This window comes from Pithys albifrons, chromosome 5 (genome assembly GCF_047495875.1).
Source record: "Pithys albifrons albifrons isolate INPA30051 chromosome 5, PitAlb_v1, whole genome shotgun sequence".
NCBI lineage: Eukaryota > Metazoa > Chordata > Aves > Passeriformes > Thamnophilidae > Pithys > Pithys albifrons.
In genome coordinates, this window is record NC_092462.1 from 51547773 (window position 1) to 51571430 (window position 23658).

Here is a 23658-nt window from a genome sequence, read left to right on the forward strand (position 1 = left end):
AATATTATTTAAGCTCTACAGCAGATAAGATTTGTATCTTTGGTCTTGCATATTTAGTTTCTCCAGACGGGGGAACAAATGTAAAGCTGAATAATACCCTGAATCCTAGAACACAGTTTGAGTGACCGATCTGGTGCCGCTGATGGAGCATATTTTGTTGGGGGGATAACAGCACTTCTGTCACTATGTGGTGACAATCCCAATATATTTTTCAGTACCAAATGCCATAGCATTAATGTAATAATTTGCCGAGGTGGAATGACTGTGGTGCAGCACACAGACCTCACAAAAATAAATTATATACTTGATGTCTACTGAACACAAGCATAATTGATAACATGATTTTTTATGAACATATTCTTCACTGAGCACATTATGCTGGGTTTTTTCTGAACTTGTGGCTCATTTCTGTCGTCCACGTTAATTTTCTTCATGATGTTCAGTGTGCATCGGGAAAACTGCAGGTCTGTTTTGCAGTGTGGAGGGAGAGAGAATTTGAAGTGTGCTTTGCAACGTGTTGCTGGCGTGCCTGAGCTGCCAGAGTCCAGCAGCAGTTCACAACACCTGCCTGGTTTCTAAAGATCCCTGCACTGTGATACTTGGATCCTCTGTTCTGCTTTTACTCCTCTGCATGTTGTTGAATGCAGGTGGTTTTAAGGATGTAAACTGAAGGTGGCTGCTCGGGTTACTCAGTCACTGTGTGATTCCCATCCTCCCACTGCCTTGCTGCTCCCACTGCCACAGAGCACGGCTCTGCAGGTTTCTTCTGGGAACGCGCACCTTTGCAAGCTCAGTGGTTTTCATTAATCTCTCATTGACTCTTCATAAATGAAAACTCTTAGTATGTGACTTGTTTCTGTTTTGCAGCTTGCCTGATTGCTGCAGTGACCTGAGGGAGTGCTGGTGCCCGGGGCTCCAGAACTTGTTGCTCTGCTACGGGCTTTCCATCAACGAGCTGGGAAGTGTAAGTAACCTGTTCTGTGTCTGGGGGAATCCTGTGAGGTGGGAGGACTCTTTCTGAATTTTTCTTGCCCTGTGTCTTAAACACCAGTTTTTCAGGTTTCTCCTAGCACAGAGATTGCAGGTATCTGTATTTCTGTGCAGTATTTACGTTGTATATCATGATGTTCATGAACAAAGGTGGGACTCCAGCAAGAGTTCTTGGTTTTTTTATCCATTTTTGTGGTTTAGCTGTACTGCAGCTTACTCTGCCACCTCCTGTGGGAACAGGCTACATTCATAGTAGTGCTGCTCCTCGGTGTTGTCAGTAATTCTATTTGTTAATGCAGACACCTCTGCTGGATTGCAGTGCAGAAGTGCAGGCTCCTGTGATGTATCTCAACAGTTCTGTGTGGGTCTGGGAGTGGGAGGGAGGCGCACAGCAGCAGCCGTGCTTTGTGACTCCAGCTGAGGCTGTGTGTGTGGAGGGATTTTCTGGTGCACGCTCCCCAGCAGCTTTGCTGCCGTAACTTTCCCTTCCTTCTCACGTGACTTTGCAGGCTGGGGTTGTACTTACCAGTGCCTGGCAAGCCACAGGGTTTCTCATCTTCTGAAATAAGAAAATGTGAGAAGTCTGGAATTATCTGCTTATAAAGTGCTGTTAGCTGAGAGTCTTGGACTAAGCACATCTGTAGATTTTACTGTGCCATGAAAGTAGTTGTATTGGCAGAGCCCTGCAAAGAAACTGCATTGTTTGCTAACAGAAGCAGTAGGTTTTTCCATCAGTATTGCCTTTCCACCTTCCTGAAATGCAGCAGCATTCTTCTGGGCTTTTGCTAATGTGATGCTTACAAGGGTGTTATTTTGTACAGTCCTAATTGATGGAGGAGAGCTGGCAGAGCTTTCAGTTGCATGCCAGCCTTGTAGCCACTGAGAAATCTTATGCATGCCTCAAGTTCTTGCTTTAGTTATGGGGTGCATAGCTGCAAACTCTTATCTTGTAGGTTTTCTCTTTAGCTGATTAGTTAAAATAGAGAAGATAAATGCCTGTATTTAGACATGGATTTAGAAAATAATCTTTCATGCTTCATATTACTTTTCCCAGAGAATTCCTTATTTAGAAAGAACTTCTCATCCTGGACAATTTCAGAAGTTTTAGGGTTTGGGATTTTTTTTGTTCATTTTGGTTTTTTTCCCCTAGGTAAAGCTACACTCCAGTGAGATATTGCTTATCTAAAGCAGTCATTGCACAAAGAGAATGATGGGCCTCCAGCCAGCCAGGACTAGTCTCATGTTGGTATGCAGTTATGTTTCAGTCAGTGCAGTAAAGGTGGCTCTTATGGACTTATGGAGGGGCTCAGGGCTAGTCTCGGCCTTCATGCTTTTCTTGTATGTTAATCAAATAGACAAGTGGTCCATAATACACTGGAGGCTGTGCTAATGATGCAACTTCTTTTTCCAAGTTGTTTTCATTTAGTCTCTATACCTGCTTGAGAGAGCGTCAATTCTTACATGGGAATCAAGCAGTATTCTTCTAAAACACAGAGTTACCGTGGAGATTATAAGTCAGCTCAGGCTATCAGAAGGTTCCTGCTATGTTATCATCACTTAAAATCACAGAATTATGGAACGATTGGAACTAGAAAGAATAGCTACTTGTTTGTGGAAGACGTTATTCACAAAATCAGGCTAATTTTCTGATGCTTCATTTTGTTAACAATAGGTAGTGAAGAAAACCCTTGGGGAACTTCTGCAGTTGCAGCAGGTGAATGGAATAACCTGTGCTTCTGCTCCTGATGCTATCATTATTGATCATCACTTTTGCCACTGGTAACAGCAACAAAGGATGTAGTACTGGGGAACATAAGACTTGGTTCAGCCTTTTATAGTGCCTAAGTATATGATACTTTCAAAAATAAATTCCTCGCTATATTAATAGCCGTTGTCCTCACAAACAAGGACATAGCTCTTGCCTTGAGGAGGAGAGGGTGTTGTGGAAAGGAAAGATCTGAAAAAAAATAATTGAATTGTAGCTGGTTGATTGTCTTCAGGTGGTATTTTATTGTCCCCATACTCATCTTTGTGAAAAAATGGAAAACGGTACCATGAGGTAGAAATCAACAGTGCTTTAGAAAATGTTAAATAATGGCCCTCTTAATGGAGCATTGCAATATTTAACGTGATTATTCATGGCTCAGGTAGGATTAGGAAGCATCAACAACAGCATGAAACTATTTAGATTATTCTGATAGATGTTTAATTTCTAAAAAAAATAGCGTTTTCCCCCCCAAGAATAAATTCTTCCATCAAGAAAGGTAGAATTCTTATGTGATAACTGTATGTAACAAACCCTATCTTAACTATGGCTGACCATATCTCAGTATGCTACACATGAGTTTCAAATACTTGTTCAGTTAAAAAAAACTACAAATCGTACATTATATGGTTGGTTGTCTCTTGTAGACATTATTTTTGAGCTGAGGCTAAACAAGTACTTTAACAGAAGTTCCAGTATAATTTTCATTGTAATTACTACTTTGTTAACTTTTACAGAAGTTGTTTAGTCTGGGGAAGAGGAGGGTCAGAGAGGATCTTATCACTCTTCACAGCTACTTGAAATGAGGTGGTAGTGGTGTGAGGATTGGTCTCTTCTTCCAGGTAACAAGTGACAGGACCAGAAGAAATGGCCTCAGCTTGAACTAGAGAAGGTTTGGATTGGATATTAAAAAATTGTTCCACTGAAAGCATTGTCAGGCATTGGAACAGGGAATTGGTGGAGTCACCTTTTCTGGAAGTGTTCAGAAGATGCGTGGATGTGGAACTTGGGGATATGGTTTAATGGTGTGCATGGCAGTGCTGGATTAGTGATTGAACTCAATGGTCTTAGAGATTTTCTTTTAACCTTAATAATTCTATGACTGTATGGTTCTGTTTCATTATGATACTGATACATTAATCATGTAGTTTGTTATAAAGCTATAGTTTCTGTGGCTTCCTTCTAAAAAGACATAAAAACTACTGGGGTTTTATTTCCTTATTTCATTAACTAAAAGTAATTTTTTCCCTGTGATGCTACAGAGATTACTGTTTCCAACATCTATTTATGTACTAAAATGGTGAGGGATTTTGTGTGGCTGATGAGCAACTGTTTATTCAGTAGAGGTGTTGTATGAGAGTTCTCTATATTGAATGGCTTTGCCATAAAACCTCCCAAAATGAAAAAAAATAAAAATGAGAGGTTTATTTTGTGTACCATTTGGATACTACAGTTTATTGTCCTTATAAATTCCTCATGACTTTGAATTTATTTTTTTCATATCCCTATGAGTTAAAAAGCAAAACAAACCCCAGAGGGTTGTTTTCTTGTAAAAATTATAAATTAGTTGCTTCCTACAAATAAGACTCTAGTCTTTCCTTCGGCTGAGCAGCAAAAAGATGATGATGTGAAGAGCTGTAGCAGTTGCCCAGTTTATGGCAAATTGAGATGTTCAGACACATGCTTAGAAAGCTACACCTGGAAAGCAGGGCTTTTTAAGTTGTGGACGGGGGAAATCCTGAATCATACCTCAGAAATAGTTCATCTGCTTTCAGTTATTCCTGGTTTCAACTGCTTCAGAGAAGTAAGGAAGCCAAGAAATTGTGCAGAAGGCAGAGTGAAAAATCTGTTCCCTAAATTTCTTCCAAGTCCTATTAGATGAAAGCCTTTGAAATGTGATACTCCAGATCTTACGTGTTTTTTTTCATGGGTCTTGGTATTTTAAAAAATACTTTAGACATTCTTGTTATTCACTAACCAGCTTTATAACTTTAGAGATTTTTGTCTTCTATTTTTGTTGTTGAATCTAGACTTTCTTACTAACCTCCTTGTGAATTCCACAGAAAAATTAAAACATTTAATTAAAACATTAAACACCTTCCATTCAGATTCTTACACAATTCATAATTTTAAGGTAGTTTGTTAGATGATTTTATACCATTTTGGAGGGTCATTCTTTGACCACTTTTCTCCAATATTAGGCTGGAAATTAGAATTTATCTAAACAGCAGTGGCTGCTTTATATGCGCTTGTTCCGTGTGCCATCATTACAATTCAAAGTTTTTGTTGCTTCTCTTGGCCTTCGTTTTGCTGTTAGACAAACCTTTAATAAATATCCTTGTACAAGGCAGAAATCTGTCTTCCAGTTTCCTGTATTTTCCGTTAATCCCTGCTGTGTGAGGGACCAGATGCTACTGAGTTGTTTCAGATGAGGTCTGGATGTTACCTCGCACAACCATATCGGCGTTTTCCCAGCTGTGCAGGAAAGGTTGTTACCAGATTTGCTTGCCCCCATGCACACTTCACACTGGCAGCTCAGAGTGAGTCAATACCCTGCTGATGTAGCTGGGTCTCCTTCTTCCATTATATTCAAATATTTGCATCACAGTCCAACGCTGACAGCATAATTTCTTGGTGATTCCCTGTATAAATGACCTCATGCTTTGTTCTTCATTACATTTCTATTATGTTCCTTTTCAGCACCCAGTTTTCCTTTTGGCAATTCCAGCTTTCTCCTTGCAGCAAAATGTACAAATTTTTTGTCACCAGATTTCACTGATAGCTTTTGTGTCAGGATCATTAATGACAATATTTATTGAAAGTTTCTTTTATCATCCAGTATTTTCCACTCTTTTGGTAATTTGTATTTTCCCGTCTCTCCTTATTGTGTCAAAAGGAGAAGTTTCTAGTTTTGTGCTTCCTTCTGTGCATCATGTCCATTCCCTACGTCTTCCTGATTTTACAGTCTCTGAAAAATACTTGAAAATACTTGGGCTTGTCTGGGCAACTGAAGTTTGTATACAGCATCAGAGATTAAAATCAAGTGTGGAGAAAGCCTGTGTTGGTGTCTTAGTGCCTTCCATTGCCACAGATAAAATGAAATTTTATTAAAGTAACAGTTTACTTCATTGTCATTCCTCTGTTCTAAGTTGTAAATTGTATTTTAGCTGGTTGTCCAATGGTCAGGAAGCAGCTACACACACAAATTTAAAAATATATAAAGCTTTACATATATTTGTACAATAAATATATATTTAGTACGAAAACAGTTGGGTAAACTTGTAGAAGAAACCCTACCTTGAAACATCAAAATTCAACCGACACTGCATTTGTTGCTGCATCCACTGCCACCAGGGCCCCAAGGAGCAGCAACAGTTAATGCTGTGACTGTTGCATTACAGACAAAGGGTATAATGTGCTTGGGTTAAATAAAGTAGGAAATTCTGATGGAAGGAGTGAGTATAATACATTACAAACAGAATTGTTATGATTTTGTTTTGGTATTTTGCTTTTGAGAGAGATGGATCAGACACTGTTTGGGAGAGCGATAAGGAAAGTCATGGAAGGTATCTGCTGGTGTTGGAACAACTGTTTAAAGAAATACCAGTGCAGGTTTTTTGTATTGCTTTACGATTCTCTTCTTCTGTCCTCACACCCCAGAAACCAGCTGAGCTTAGCTTTGTTATGCTCAACTTGTCTTTTGAGAGCTCTCTACTATCCATAGGAGTCAGGAACAGCTTGAAATCCCAGTCTTTGGGCAGTAGGTGGGTTCTGCTATGCTCACTGCTTTGGTGAAAGGGCAGAAGAAACATAGGGAGTTTGGATTAGATAATTTAGATTCAAATGGACAAAATGGGTAAACTTGGAATTTTTGTTTTGAGTAATAAATAATACAAAGTCATTCTCTCAAGCAAGATCTAGAAGGTGGTGATTTTGTTTTTCTGTCTGGAGAGTTGACAAACATTTTTGGTTTAGCAGATACATCAGTGTGGAGACAGAAGTTGTAGTTCATCCTGCTAGTTAATTGAGAGCTGGCAAACACAGAAATTACAACATTTTTCTGGAGAGTCTGGTTCTATTTTGTCTCAATTTTTGCATCCATTCTTGGAAGGATAGCAACAACATTGTGTTCATTCCTACCAGGAAGGAGAAAGGGGAGAGTAGTAGTGAAATGCTGCAACAGAAAACAAAAGCATTCTGGCATTTGTAACTTAAGAAGAAATAAGCAACTTCTCATTTAGAAATACTGTTTTTACCTGACAGTCAGGTTTGAAAAATATTTTTCATAAATCTTGGTGTAAATGAGGTTCAGAATATATGTTTGAAATATTGCCCTCTTGGTTTAGGCTTTACAGGGAGCTGTGTTTTACCCAGTGATGATTGCTTTGATCGTGTAATGCCTTTGCACTCCAGCACAGCTCTGCAGATTGCCAGGCTTCCTTCTGGCACGCAGCCCAACCTGGCTGCAGCCCCAGAGGCTCAGAACACCACAGTTCTTTTTTATAATGTGCAACTTTATTTCTAACTTAACAAATCCTCAGCAGTGGGCAAGGAAAATTGAAATCGTTAGCTGATACCGTTCAAACTGCTGCACTGGAGTGATTGAAGTTTACTCTATTTATAACAAACTTGCCAGTATTATAGACAGTGCTCTTCTTTGTGTTAAAATATATATGGTGTACTGTATAGTTGTACACAGAATGTTCTGAGGTTTTCTTTTACTCTTTGGTTTAACAAAATCTGCATGAAGAAAACTTTGTGTATAATGGATATAAAAAGCATGTGCGGTTTCCTGAGAAAGTGTGTATCGCCTGTGCAGGAGATTAAGGTCAGGGAACTATGAATGTCTTGAATTCAGCTTGTGCTACATGACCTGGCTGCTGTAGTACTGAGATGCTAAATTTCAGAAAAACATAGGAAAAAAAAACACAGTAGGAATTTTGTTCAAGTGACTTAACACTCATAATATCCACCAGAAAAGAGTGGGAAACAAAAGCATCCATCCCCACATGGCATATGGGAACCTCAGCTAACCAAGGAGCTGACACCTGGAAAAGATGACCAAGAATAAGAAAAGCCCTCATGAAAGAATTCTCAAGAATGGAGAAGAGGGAAAGCATCCAAGCAGAAACTTGTTAGGGGAGAAGTTAGAAGCACAAAGGCAGCCAAAAAGTATACAGGACAGAGAAGTGCAAGCAAGAATGTCTGCAGGCAACAAGAATTTGAGTAGTGAGAATTTGTTGAAAGGAGAAATGATGGAATTGCCAGGCTTCTTGGGTAGGACAGGACAGGACTTTCTAGATCTCTGAGTATGTCTGCTATTATGTCCAAGTGTGATAAATGCCCTGCAAATGCAGCAGAGCTGGAGTGCAAGCAGGACATCCCCTTGGCTATGGGATTGTGGTTGTTTTTCCTGTTCCCAGAAAGCTTTTATCCTTGTCAGCAAGGGCAGTTAATGGGAAGTGAGTCCTTTGGAAATCAAGGTGGCTCCCTGCCTCTCAGCAAAGGCGGGTGAAGGGGGCAGCCTCACCTCTTCGATGTCAGCACTGCCAGACAAAACTGGAAAGGTAGATATGGTTTCTTGGATAACAGAAGGCTTGGGAAAAAAAACCCTGAGATGAAAATACCTATTTTTTAAAAATAGTGGTGGTTATTAGATGAAGAATAGTGGTTATGAATCATTAATGACCTCAAAAAAGATCACACTTGCAATGATAGAAGATATCTGGCTGGTAGACAACACTGTGCTCTCTCCAAGAGGCAGTTTGCCTTGAGAGATCCGCATCTGATGGCTGTTCCCGGTACAGAGAATGAATGTGCTGTCATTGACTGTGCTGTCGTTGTATGTGCCTCCAGAAATCAGCAGCACAAATTCCTAATGGCCTGGCTGGCACTTTGCTCACTTGATTAAATTGTGTTTTGCTAATGTTGTCCTACAGGTGATGCTGGCAGTGGCTCATTTGAATGCAGGCAAAGTGAAAAGCAATTGACTGTGAGAGGCACATTTGCATTATATATGCAAATATGTACAGATGTACACAAAATGTGTATGTGCAGTAGAACTTTCTTATTTCAAAATGAGCCATCTGCCAGCCTTACATGCAGATTTAATTTTTTTTCTATTTATATCAGCCTCTTTCAGTATCTGAACCCTTGCTGTAGCAGGTCTGCTTTGTTTAGGACCTGTGGCCTCTGTATGTTTTTAAAGCAATGTAAGTCATTCCTCTTACACATTCCCTAGCAGGGCTATTTCCTGGTATTCAAAGCATGGCTTTAAAGGTGGAATGGTGTTGTTTGTCAGAATATCACCCAGAGAGTGATGGAATGTAATTTTTTGAGTAGTTGTCCCTTGAGAAACCATGCAATAATCTTTTCTTTCCCTACACTGTGTGTAGCTTTTCTTACAAATGCTGAGTGATAGTCACACTTGGATGAATTCTGTAGGTAATTTTCTGTCCTATCCTTTTTCTTGGCCATGTGCGGGTGGGTTTGCTGGCACAATCTCTTGTATGATATTATAGCAGCCAGTGTGAATCTACTTATATTTGTGTTTGAACACACATGTATTTATAGCAAACATTGCTTGTAGAGAACCATGGAAGGTCAGGGAATCAGCTGACTTCATAAACAGCAGCATGCATGAAAAAATAAATTTGAGTAAAAATGGCCATGGAGATTGGACTTTGTTTGTCCTCAAACAAAAGGTAATGGAGTTAGTTCAGGCAAACCGGATGCTGTGTGCCTTGTCTTGTGGACAGAATTCTTGGTTTGACTCTCTGATTGGGAAAAAACCCACCACAAGTAGTTCCAGAACTTAGTTTTTCTTTTGGTTTCAGGTTTTTTTCATAGTGTCAGAAGATTAATAGAAGTAAAACGAAACTCTTACGTAGCAGTCATAAAACCCAAGAAATGTAGAAGAGTTGCAACAAAAGAAGCTCTGTAAAGAAAATGGCGTGGAAAGATGACAGTCTCTATTGAAAGTCATGGCAGGCCTCTTTGCAAGATTATTTATGTCCTCATTATGTGTGATGATGAGTAGCTCTGTCACCACAGCTCCCAAAAAAACTTGGTGTAAGGTGAAGTGGGCAGTGCTTTCAGGTGCTCCCCTGGATGGCAGGTATGCAGTGGTGGTGCTCAGGTTTTGTTTCCATGATTGTCTGCAGCTGCTGCAGCATGGGGCTGATCACCTGAAATGAATAAGGGAAGATTGTCAGGAGCAAACAAAAAAGACAAAAAACTTCAGGCAGAGCTATGTCAAATTATGTCTTAAAGAGAAGCCATAAGGCTATGTATCCATTTATATATACGTAGTTTTAAATTTAACTAGAAAGATGTAAAAATCACTGTAAAACATTTTAAAAGCAATTTTGAAGAGAATAATGAGCAAAAAACAAAGAAAGCTGTTACAAAGCACGGTTTTTTTACAAAACAAATGGGAGTGAGCAAGTTTAAAAACTAAGAAGACCTGATCTGACATATTACGTATATTCAGATTTAACTCAGATTCATGTGGAATTGTGGATGTCTAAGTTGTGTACATTTAAAAACAAAACAAAACCTGTACATGCATGATACTTGGATTTTTTGAAAACAATGTTTGAGACCTCCTTCCATTTTATCATTCTCATGGATGGATGTGGAAAATAAGTGCTGGTTTTCAGATGCTTTAGTTATGGCTTTTGGATAGCAACAAGGTCGCTTACCTTTCTGTGAGTCCAGAAATCCCCTCGAGATTCACCTGAGTGAGTGGGTGTGCTTAAAGAAAGGGCAGGTTGCTTTGGCTAGTCTGATCACAATTCAGAAAGAGTTCTTGGGGAAAAAAAACAAAACAAAAACAACAAAAAAACCCCCAAACAAAACCCGCAACCCTGCCCCATAAAACCCCAACTAAAAAAAGTCAAAAAAACCCACCAAAAACCAAAACACCCCCCACCCCAGCCCACCCCCGCCAAAGAAACACACACACCTAAAACATAAAACCACCAAACCAAATACAAACAGCATCTTCATTTGTCTTGATCTGGATATGTCCCTGCTGGTATGTACAACCCAATATCACTATTATTTTGCAAGGCAGTTTAACTTCACTTAGTGTGCGGCACTTGCTTCTAAATTGACTTAATAGTTGGCTTTAATCCAAGATGTAAATCTTCAGAGTGTCCATTTTATACAGTAACCGATGAAACTTTTGCTATAATGAGAATATATCTTTATGTTGTCTTTTCCACTGAGATTTCTGGGATTTTAAAATGTGATATTTAATAATGGTCATACCGTTGGGTCCTCTCCTGACCTCTCCAAAGACTGGTTTATTCCCGCAGTGGGCACACTACTTCAAGAGAACTGTACTGTATTTTAGCTGTTTGAGAGCATGATTGTGAGGTTTAGGATCCTTAATTTATGTTAGGATTTTTTATTATGGTGTGGTGCAGAAGGTGCAGGGAAGGAATAGCATGTCTCAGCTGTAGACTAATATTTGGTATAATTTAGTGAGTGTTACATCTTTGGAAATGTGTACACCTTCTAGAAAGACAAAAATGCATTTAAGAAAAATAAGTAATCTTGCAGGCCCTTACATACTGATGGAATTCTTTCACAAGCTAAGGAAAAGAATTGGAAATACTGTCATCTGGTTACAGTTTTTGTTTTCCACTCAATAAATGTTTTTGTTAATCTTTGCATAGCTAAAGACTGTTCTGTTGTATTTTGTTATGAATCATGAACTGGGTCCATTTGGGATGAGAAAACATTTAGGGTTTTTTCTGCTAATAAGTATGTGTTTTAGTCTTATTCTTATGGACCAGGACAGTGGAAACAGCCATTTGCAGCTTTTTGTCTTGCGTGACATTATAACGTGTTGAATTAGTAGGCCAGCACAGAAATTTGAAAAGGTCTGTTTGGCCCATGGCAAGAGGTGTCCCATATTGCCCTACAAAAGAAATGCAGGGGTTTTTGACTGAATGTTAATTTTACTGCTTACCACTCATTTTTCATCTTAACAGCTGGAATTCTTTTGGTGGCAGGAGCGTACTATCTCATTGATTGACTGAACTTTCTCCGTTGAGGGGGGTTAAACAGGACATGTCTTGTTAGCACTAATTTGGAAAATAATGGAGATCTTTACCTGGTTTTTGCCCTGTCAGATATTCAGTCTTGTAAATGTTTATTTCAGAAGTAATCTACAGAGGCTGTAACAGGGTTATGCAGATGCATTTTAAGTAATTTTAAGCTGAAGTTGCTATGGTCCCATTCTTTCCACTTGCCCTTACTAGCTACCAATACTTGCACAACCACCATGAGCCAGTTCATCATCTTAATCTGACTGAAAATAGGTCTGTGTATGGAGTTTTCAGCTGTGTTGGCTCCTAGACTAGCTCGCCAGAGAATTGCATGGATGCCAATATGTATAAAAGGCTTATCTAATTCAGGAATAAGAGTGTGTTCTGCTCTGTCAGGGAACTGATATGTCTGAAGATTTGTGGAACTCTCCCCATTTCAGTACTGTGCTATTTCATCTCTGTTCTGATATTTCTATTTCCTGGATAGAACAAGCTTGTGCTTGTAGCTGCAGCCTGAGACAGGGAAAATCCTTAATAAATTAGGAAAAAACACTGCTCAGAATTTGTTGCTTTCCTTGGTCTTCCCAGCAAGGGAGTGAATGAAATAAGAGGAAATGTAGTTTTACAAATTGTGTGGTTGACATGCAATATGTATGTATGAGAATATGAAGGCTATTCAGGTAGACTAAGAAAAAGGTAAAGCGGAAAAGCAACTGAAATCCATATTTTACTACAAAATCCTACACTTAAGAAAGAAACAATGGGACTTGTTTTTAGATTAAAACATTTTATGCTAGTAATGTGACAGGTTCAATAGGATTTCAATTAAGACTTTCAATTTGTTATTCCAAACTGACCATAAGATATACTGTGCATTTTCTTGTTTGCTTGGGTTTTGATACTTCAGGAAAATCGATACATGAGTCAATGTCCTGCATTCCTGTAAGGACATGGTAGTTTTTGCAGACATATTCAAAGTGATCAATGTAATGTAGCACAGATAAGTTTTGCTTCTATTGCAAGCTGTTCATAAACTTGTTGCTTAATGATTGCTTCACAGAATTTAAACAACATTGTTATTAAATCTCACCTACTGGCTAAATCTATTAAAAGCCAAAAACAAACTCTTTCCTGCAGTGTTTGTTGTTCTATCTGTATTATGGGCTAGGAGAGGCTACTGTATGACTTGAGACTTCTTTGTGCCTCAGAATTTATGTGAGCTTATTAATGGAGGCCAACCAGGAATAATAAATTTGTGCTGCATGTATAGCACAACTGTTCATCTCCTCTGACAACATGACTATGAATAATTTGTAGATGTAGTTGTCCTGAAATTTGTAGGGGTCATTAGCATTTTAATGAAAAAGATACAGCTGTTGACTAAATCCTCACCTTTTTTTTTCTTCTCCCTCAGTTAAGAATTTCGATCTGTACTTGGAAAGCAGCTGACAACGTGTGGTAATGTGCTGACTGGCACTATGGGCAGGCGGTACCCAGGGGCTCACTATCGGCCAAGCAGCTCATGTATGTATGCAATTGGTCTAATTTATTGTTGCTTTGTTATGTTTGAAGGTTACTAAGCCTATAAATTTTGAAATAGAATTTGTAAGGAATGCTGACATATTCTAATCAATGCCAGCCCTCCTCTGTGTGTACCCAAATGGTAAGTATATTGATCTGTGTTTAAACTGCAAAGGTGTTTTCTAGAACTTTAAAAAGCAGCTTGTCATGTGACTTGACCAAATCTACTGCAGTGTGCTGGGTTTTGTACTGTGTTTTGTGTCCAAGTTCTTCAGCTTCATTTATTATAGGCTTTCAAAGTTAGCTGCTCTTCCTCTTCACTTCTATTCCAAGTTTTCAGTACTAGATACTTTAAAATTAACAAGCTACTTGAGCTCATCCTAATATGTCACTGTGCGCTATAGCTTCACTTACTTAAAACTGCAGCTAATATCTCCAGTTCAGATTATTTATATTCTTGAGTTCAATATTACTCACATTGGTTTTTTCCTCTGAATTTTATCATTTTGGATTATATTATATCATCTCTTGCTGAAGGTTGTCTTCTCTAACAGTGCACAGGGAGCTCCTAAAATTTATCACCTCGCTCTTTCCATAAGCCACCACACTGCAGTGGTTCCACAGTGCAGACTGTGGGAAATGAACTGAAGTACCTTCCTGGAGAGCTGTGTGGGGTAGGGCATCACTTCCAAAAGGTTGCTGCCTGCCAGTCCTCGTGCATTTTCTGTTGATCCCTCAGGCTGCTGAGGTCAAGTTGTGTAGGCGAACTTCTGTATTCCCTCTTCCTTCTGCTGTAGCAAAAGAACATGATCCCACATGGCTTTTCTTGTCATCAAAGCCAACTTAATAAGCTCTCACTTCTGTACTGTTCTTTCTGTTCCCTAAAAGGCTTCTTTGAAACCTTTAATCACTTCAGGCATCCAGCTCCACAGTTGTGTTTCTGATGCAAGTAGTAAACTGCAAGGGGATCTTATGGCAGGACAGGGACTTCCTGCAGTGGCTTTGCCACTGGACACGAGGATCTTCATGGTGAGATACTGTATTCAGAACTTGACTTGGCGGGGGTTTTCCTAACCACAAGGCTAAATCCTAGATGTAGTAAAGCATGGTTATTCTCTGCTGCACATCACAGATGTCATGAAGATAAGTTAAAATGCTGTATTAAAGTCAATTTAGATACTCTGTTTCCAAAGAGTTTTTTGAGGGATACTCTCTCCATACTAGAATGGAGGAAATAGATGTTTGTTACTGTTTTGAGAGGTTTTTGATGGTCAGTTGCAGGAGTACTGAGTTGGACTGATCCTGTTTGAATCATTTGCCATTAAATCTAGACACTGGCCTTCAAAGATGTCCCCTTGGCGTATATAGCTGGACATGATAGTCACACCCCATGCCTACGCTTGAGGCTCAGAGCTTTAAAATGATCTAGTGTAGAAGTATCTAATCAAATCCATTCCTACTTAGAGGGATCAAGTAGTGAGCATTAGAGTCTTACCAGAAGAACCTAAAATGTTTTTCTTGCTGCCTATTTGAACAGTTGCAGACAGTGAAGGAATGGAATTGTTTGCCTGGGGAAACCCTGTGGCTCCTGTCATCTGCTGGGCCAAAACTTGAATCAGAATCAATTGGCACCATAATTTCCTCTGTTTGAGGATGGACATATCGAAATATCTACTTCATGGTTGCTTTATGCTTTCGTTAAGCTAAGTTTTCCCTTAAGCTGTCAGGATTTCTAAGCGAGGAAACTTTCTTTGGTTTTTGGTTTTGTTACTGTATGATTTGCACAACTTCCTAACATAACATAAGTGTTTTGGACATCCAACAGTCATTGCCCAGTATTTGGGAAATGCAGATCATAATGAAATCTCTGATAGAAGATTAGATCTTGATGAAAGTGCTGGTAAAATACATGATTTTGCTTTTGTTTTCTTTGCATAACAATGAGTAATTGCACCTTCTCAGCTATTGTATTTCCCATTCGCCATTGTTGCAATTTTAATGTAAATCAAGGAGTTGGTGCAGCCTTAAGCTTTTGTCCCTGACTTTTATCTTCTGTCTGTACATATGCATATACCTAAATAAATCTGTGAAGGGAAGAATTAGATCTGTGTGTTGTATAGCAGTTGTATTGCTTCTTTGGTGGTGAGATAGTATTTATTTCATCCATTTATAGCATTGACTGCTGTGTTGAATAATTTCATTAATTTAATTAATAGATTGTAGTCTTAGGAAAATAGCATAAGGTTTTATATTCAAGGAAACATAATTTAAATGGAAAATGGCTTATTTGAAGCCCAGTGCTAGGAAATATATTTCATACATAGGTGCTGAAGGTATATGAAACAGCAGGGTGTGGAAAGCTGTGAATTTAACAGATGTCTGCTAGTTTAGAATTTTAAAAAGTGTACTTAAAGAGCAGTGATCACCCTTGACTACTGTCAAGAAGCAGAGGAGTCTTGGGTGTATCCCTAACTTTGTATAACACTGCTTGTCCTGATTTAACATTCCCTGGTGTGCTGTTTCATTGCGTTTTCTCTCCTGTGTTTTCCTTGTGGAAAGCTAAAGACTAAGGATGTACAGTCTCCAGCTAATGAGAAATGAGGTTTTGTAAACAGACTTCTTTCATTAATTTCTCCTGAGCTTCATTTTTATTTATATTTTTCTAATATTTGCTCACAAACCCCACTTTCCTGAACTGGCTGCAGCAACTCTTGTGAAAACATGGTTCTGTTTGTGTTGTTTAGGTTCTCAGATTTTCTTTCATACTAAGAAAATTTTTGTCTATGCACAGAGTAAAAGGGTTTTGTATGTCTAGAAAAAAACCTTCTCAAAGGGTTTGTCCATGCATGTCTTGTCCTTAGCATAACAACTCATTTATTTTAGTTAGTGTAGTGTTTTACATGATACTGAAATCTGACCAAACGTTTTGGAGAAAATGGGATTCCAGTGAGATCCTGCTGGCATCAATGCTCAAGAAGGGCTTAAACACCACCACCACCATCCAGTTCTGTGAGAGTGCTTTTTTTAATAAAAGCCCTCTTTTACAGAGGACATTGGAAGTGAGAAAGTGCAAGAATATGTGCAGTAGTTTCCAGCACTTGCTGAGTTTGAGTGTGCCAGGGTGGAGGTGCAGTCCTGTGGTGGCATGTCAGTATTCACTGGGAGAAAAGGACCCGCTTACACCTGGAACGGCAAGACCAACCCCTGCTGCCCGCAGAGAGGGCTTAACTCATCCTCTTGATTTGCAGCATGTAGAAGTGGATTTGTTTTTCTTTTTGAACAGTTAGATACCTCTTATTTAAAATGACTCAGACTAGGATCCATATGGAATGGTTAATCCATGTGATTTTGCCAGTGTAATTATTAGGGCTGACTGAAGTTTTATTTCAGAAACTTCTGTTGGAGGGTGACTTTTTTGTCCCAAGCAAACTTTTTTGGGGAAATACTGTTTTTCTGAAATATGCATAAATCAAGGATGACAATGAAAGGAAGCATCCCTTGTGAAATGGCCCTCCCCTGGACTGCAAATGGGAGAGGTCTGAGTCTTGGCTTTTCAGTATCATCTCCCATGCTAAAGCTGCTTTTATAAATAATTCAACATGCTTGAGGTTAGAGAGAGAAGGGCTGAATTTATAATCTTGGGGTTGGATTTTCCTCCAGGAACACTCACATTTTTGCTCTGCTTCTCTCTCTCCAGCTTCCCAAGGAGTGCCCATCTTAGAACTGGGGCAGTCCCTTACTGCTGGGCAGAAGTCTTTTGGTGATCCTAACAATGTTTAAGCCATTAACCATTCCATTTCAGTCTCTGACAGAAGGTTTCCTTGTAACTCCACTTGGTGTTGTGTGTGTTCATAGAGAACCATCAAGATACCAGATTTGCATCATGTGTTTGTCCCCTCTCATGGGAGCTCTAGTTCCTTTGATGTTCAACTGCCTTGTGAGTTAGCAGATAAGAAAGGGAAGCAGAGAATTTTGTCTAGTATGTCACGGACTCAAGATTCCTTCTTGCCATTCAGGGCAGTAGTACTAGTAGTTTGTTTTTCCCCTTGTTCAATGTCTTCTACAGCCAAGTTTGCTGTTTGTTGAAACTTAGTCTGCTTTTAGCCACACTTCAGTGTAATTAATATAAATGCTAGTAAGTGCAGTTGCTTTTTTTATGTTCTTCTTCCACTTCATTATGGATTGATCCATTTAGTTTATGAGGACCATAAAGCAAATACGATACTTTGATTTCGTTTATGGGCATGTGGTTTTCTTTTATATATTAGCAGTGTGGGTAGAGGTTTCTTAGCATAGTTCAACAGCCTTCTCAAGGAGCTTTACTGACTGCATCAGGCCAGGATTAAAGTTATTTCTGTATTCCAGTCCTGTAAGAACATTGCGAGGGTAAGAACATTGGTAGGGTATGGCTGTTTTAGTCATCACTTTGTTGTTCTATCAACTTAAGCAGTACTGCAAGACTTAGTTTATAAACTGTATGTTTTGAAATATTTCTGATTTGTCCTATTGAAGACAGTAGTACCTAAAAGCTACAAAAAGTAGCTTTGCGGGCAACTTTAAGCCTTTCTGAAATCTATGTCTTTGTGTACTGAACCTTATTTTAGTGCAGCTTTTGATGGAAAAACAGACTAGAAATTTGAAGACCTTTTTTGGTTTGATGTGCTCTGTGCTCTCTTTTTACATTACTGGAAGCAAGGGATATGTGAGTAGGACATGTGAGTCCAATTTTAAGACCATTTTAGCAGATGTAGTTCAAAGCGCATATTCATAGTAACCTTACCTAGGTGAGATATGAAATGTTTTCAAAGTATGTGAAACACAAGCAATCTTGTCAATTTGCAAAACCTTAATTTGCTCTTCTTAAGAGCTGGGATAGTCTCTTGCAAAATCTGGCAATTGCTCTACTCATCTCTGAGATTTGGACTCCTTGTTTTTGCTCACTGGTCTCAGCTCACTGTTAGCATTTGGAAATTATTTGTGAATACTTAGGAATTAATAAAATTAGAGAGTTTTTTGTATTGATACTCTTGATAGACACATATTTTTATTCTTTGTTTCTTTCCATATAGAATTGTAAATAGTCTGTGGAAAGATTATTTTCCAATTTTTCCATTTTCAGATTTTCATCTCGAGAGCCCAGTTTGATACTAAGTACAACTTTACAGTAAAGCGAAAACAATTTTGGTGTGGAATGCTCTTTTAAATGCTTTTTGAGATCTCAACTCTGAGGCAGTGATAATAGGTGGCTCAAAACTATTGCTACCAGTCTGCTTAATCTGAGGGTAAAACATTTCTGGTTAATCTTGATTGAGAAAAGCTTAATGTGCTACTAGCCAGAAATTGATGACATGTAGTTCAGAGGGCATATGAGGTTGTAACAGGTGAAATCATGATGCCAGGCCATCAGAAGTTTAAAATAAGTTAGTTTAAAAAGAGAAACTGAAATGTCTGCATTTATGTGCATGCAGTTAGCTGTTCTCGGAGAAGCAGATTGTTCTCAGGAGTGAGCAGTGTCGTTTCTAGGCTTTGCAGGAACAGTGAGCATTTGCAAGCTGAAAATAACAGGACCACAGACAAGATGTGTGGGAAGTAGTTACTGGTAATAATCTGTTTAACTTTTTTGTTGTGTGTATGTGTACCCATCACAGCACCTGTGCTGGAGCTTATCCATTTTGTCTGTCAGGGGCTCAGTTAACATTCTTGCTCCTTCTGTTAATAATGCTGTAAGCTATGCTCAATGTCTTTCCTACTTTTGCTGCCTGTGTCTCCTGATCAAAGAGCTTGGGATTGGATGAGCTCTGTCTAGCTTCCAAACAGCTGGAAAACTGGTCTGGACGCTGTGGGTTTCCTTAACCCTTTTAAGGAACTGATCATCTTTTGAGCGCTTCTGTTTCCTGATTTACAAGCTGTCAAATGATCAAAGTTAAATTTATGTGGGACTGAAAAATCCTCTGTTTGAAATTGGTCTGAATCAGTCTAAGTATTTTATGTGCCAAATCTGTGACCCTTGATTCCTCTCTAATATTCCATTAAGCATATGGTTAGGCTACCTGTCCTAACAAAGCATTTTAGTTACATTTTCTTTGGTGAGACAGCTTATCCCAACTTTCTGTTTCATATGACATTATGCTTTGCTTTTGGTAATTCTGGTCAGGTTTGATTGCACATTGTTTACCCTTCAGACTTGGGAAGAGTTATTTTTGGATGGCACTTGATATTGAAGTTGTAGGATATGGAAGACCAAGTCCTTCTTGCTTTATTGGTCATCTCATTTGCAGGAATTTAAGTTACAATTTCTGAGTTTGTCTGTTTAAGAGAGAATGAAGTTTATGTTTGTGCCCTGTGCATTTAAAGTAGGTTCATTTGTAAATTAGCAAATGTGTCCAAGTTATGATCTTTACCATAGAGATTGAATAGTTGAAACAGTGAAAAAAGGAAATGTTAAGACTCAGGAGTTTAATTTACACAACAGGATTAGAAAAATTACAGATGTTTATTTAGAAATGTTGCTGTGACAGAAGGTCTTATTTTCTGTGCTCCGAAGTAGCCAATAGATAAAACATACTCCATCTTCTTGCTGTGACAACACTGGTTTTGCCTGCCAGAATGTTTCACTCTACACACAAGGGAAAATCTAATTAAAGGGAGAAAATTGAATCTAGGAAAGATTTAATATGCCATCTTGTTTTTCCCTTGCTGAACACAGGATTGGTTGTAATTGCCTGACATGGTTATGCCTTATATAAATAAAAGAATTGCTCTTTATTTCTTAAAGTGATTACTTGATTTAAGAATACTTGAGTAGCATAAGATGACCCAGGCCATCCGCAATATAGAGTTTCAGTCAGATAGTCAAATTATTTAGATATATCTATCTTAATAAAATTGTAAGTGGCTTTAACCTGTTTCTTTTTGTCATTATTATTTTTATTTTTTATTGTTTTTCCTTTGTAACTGTTTGATTCTGAGAGGCATCTGTCTCTGAATTTTTGGTGGATGACTAATTTGACTGGCTTTGTGGGAAGTGGGAAGGAAAAAAATGGCAAATGGGAAGGCATATTCCACTTGGGTGCTAGAACTCATTGCAGGATCTGAAGTTTTTTTCCCTTAGTAATACCATATAAAGACAGAGCAGCATTATGGATTTCCATTAATAAGAACATCACTGGAACAGAGACAGCACTGCTGCCAGGTTGTTGCCATTGGCTGGCAGCATGATTAGCTCTAAAAGGAGAAATGTCATTATTGTGGCAGCAGGGACTGGCAGGGTGCCTCTTGGGAATGGAGGAGCCAGGACAGAAGCCTGGTTACCAGATGGTGATTTCAGCAGGGCTAGGTAAATCAGGAAATAGATGGAAATAGGAGAAACTGCATTTAGCAAGCAGGTTGAAGTGGTGATTTTATTCTGATGTGAGGATAGTTCCAGTGTGGAGGAGAGAGGGCAGCAGTGATTCCCTGCTTGGGCAGGGGCATTATATTAGATGATCTGAAGAGGTCCTTCCCATTCTTAGCAACTATAAGGTTTGTGTGGAGAAGTCTGCAGGTAGATTTGAGAGCGCTCGTGCAAGGTGCTTGCAGCCCTGCTTTTCTTCCTGTTCTTGCATTCCCCAAACTGCTCTGCCCACCATTTGCTTTCATGGCTTTGCTGAACCTGCTCTGTCTGGCTTCCAAGCTCAGTCCAACAGAGATGTCCAGAGGGAGCAGTGAGAAGAAAATCACTAGCTGTAGGCACATTATCAATTGCTCTGATCTACCACAGCACTTCATATGAGTATTTTTCTTCCTTTTTCCTTATGAAAGTGTTAGACATCACCTGGAATTTGTGTAGATATCTAGATAAGAGTGAGCATGATGACACTTGACACTAAGAAAGCTTCTGATCTTGATTCTGATTTCACCTACATCAATGGAAATCTAGACTTTATTAGGATGTTTTGAGCTGACATTTGTTTAACTATTACCATTTAGCTGGTTGTAGTTTAAGAATGAATGTTTTAACACTGGAATTCATCCTTCCAAGTGAAGGGAGTTAGCTCATGTCGAGAATTAATTGTATAATGAAGGTTCTCTCCAGCTGCCTAGGCTTTAACTGGAGCCAAAGTGTGCTGTAGGGGATGACAGTGTGTGTGGATCTCCTAAGGTCTGAGGTAATTAATGAATGCATCCTTAAGGACCAGAGAACTCGCTGTAGAATGTGTGATACCTCGTAACCAGTAAGATGCTTCCATGTAAGTTAGGTGAACTGACTAACCAATAGTGTGCTGGCATGTTATATACAAAAGTAGGTAAAAATGAAGCTGTAACTAAAAATAAAGTTCTTTTTCTTTGGTGTAAGACTTTTGATCAGACTGCAGCCTGAGTTGTCTCTGCCTCCTCTGACCACCGCAAATCTACTTTACCCCGACAGTGTGCAAGACCTTAGGCTGTAACTCCATGGCATGAATTTGTCATTAAATGTTTTGTATTCAACAGATATCCTTGCAGAAAGGAAATCTGCTTTATGAAAAAGTTTGTATTGTATTATTTCTTTCCTATGTTTCCTAGATGCAGTGACAAAAATAGTCATAAGTGCGTAGAAACACTTGGTCTCCCACTGTATGTGTCATTCATATCCAAACCAGAAACTTTAAGGCAAAATGGTCTACTTATGAGAAAATGGCCAAGGAAAGTCCCACTGCCAGCTTTCTGTTTGATTCCCTCCTGTAGAATCAACTTTGCAGACTATGCTTCTTAGTTTCATAATGCTAGATCTCATTCTGAAAATTTTCACATGAACCTGCCTTACTGCTGTGTTTACTTTTACCAGTGCTGCTGTGGTTTTCTGAGTAAGCTGTAGCTGGATAATTGGGAAAAATCTTGTGTTTTCTAATGTATTGAGGTTTTGCTGCAGTATATTGGTTAAAACTGGAGAATAGTTTTGAACTTGTTCTCCAAGTAAAGTGTACGTTAACAAAAACATAGTAGTTATTTTTAATTACATGTTCTTGTTGCTGCAGACTAGCCTCTCCCATCCTTTAATGACTGTCAGATATAATTGAAAGCTCAAAATATCCTCATTGTTATATAGTGGGCTTTGCTTAGAATGCTTAACATCTCTCAGGAGCTTCAGAAATGTGATATTTTTCTTTTGTGTTTTCTTTTGATTTTAATTCTTAAATGATCCCTCTTTTCAGATTTCAAATTATAATCTATTTCCTGATGCGTTGCTGAACGCCCCGTGAGCCATGTCAGAAGTACTTCCAGGTCAGATGCCCTTTAAAAGATTCTGCTATGCAAATATGTGAAACTTTCTTCTTATTTTTCTTCTTCTTCTATCTAGGCCCATCTTTCACTTTCATTTTGCACTTATACATGAAAAAGAGCAAGCACTTCCTTTTCTTTTTAACAGTGCCTTTTTGAATAAACTTTCTATTCAGCTTTTAAAAAACTTCCTGTAGACAATACAATGCAGAAAGGTCAATAAATGGTAAACACAAATTGGTCATGCATTGTTCTTCATTTGCAATGGCGTTTTCTCTCTCTTCCTTCTAGCTCTATAAGTTTTATGACAAAATTGAAAAACATCAGTAAAAACCATTCAAGTAATAGCATTATTTGTATTATTATGATGCTTAGAAAATTGGCACTAGTCTCCATTAAACACCTTGCAGTGGTAAAAGTGTATTAATCTATATCTGTAGGTAGGCTTCTAAATATTAGAAGTATGCAGTTGAGACTGATTTCTTTTAAAGAGTAAGCAAGTTAAAACCCTTAATGAGTTGCTCTGACGGATCTTCTACCTAAGTGCTGTCTTGAAGCACCAACAATTTAATAATGTTGTTATTCCCAGTAATGATGATGCCATAATTATTGCTAGTTTTTCACCAGAGTGATATTTTTTAGTGTAATACCCTACTTTTACTCACTTAGAACTTACCAATGTTTACCCACTTTAGCTGAGATATGTATATCAGCTCTGACTCCTGTTCTGGTTGTCTATTTGTGTTTGCTTTTCAGCAGAAGGCAGAGGAGTTGACAATACAGTGCCCTGTGCCAGTAGCATTGTCCTTGCTAGTGGCCGTGCAGCACGAAATGCTGCCTGAGAGAACTGATGGAGTCTGCCTGTGGCAATCCTGGGTGCAGGAATCCTGGTACAGGGTGTTGTCTAGCTGGTGAGGGGCACAACACCAGATTGTGTTAGATATCCTGTGGCAAAGGAGGCAGGGTGGGTGGGAAAGATAAAATAAAATATATGGGAAGGCAGTGATTGGAATTTCAGGCATTTTCTTGAAGTTTTTAATTAGAAAGTTGTGTTGTGCTTCCTTTGGGAAAAGTGATGTATTT

The 23658-nt window shown here is 38.7% G+C and overlaps 1 protein-coding gene across 9 annotated transcripts in view; it reads left to right on the forward strand.

Moving 5' to 3' along the window:
- APBB2 (amyloid beta precursor protein binding family B member 2) overlaps positions 1-23658 on the forward strand; it is a 187099-nt gene that overhangs the window by 57792 nt on the left and 105649 nt on the right. For 5 of the 9 annotated variants that reach the window (XM_071556576.1, XM_071556575.1, XM_071556582.1 and 2 more), the window contains 2 exons: positions 868-964; positions 13229-13338. In XM_071556576.1, the coding sequence (XP_071412677.1) occupies positions 13293-13338 (46 nt within the window). In that variant the 5' untranslated portion in view covers positions 868-964; positions 13229-13292. Of the gene's footprint in view, positions 1-867; positions 965-13228; positions 13339-22508; positions 22579-23658 lie in introns of those variants that run through there. The other 4 variants (XM_071556578.1, XM_071556583.1, XM_071556579.1 and 1 more) reach the window with 1 other exon arrangement.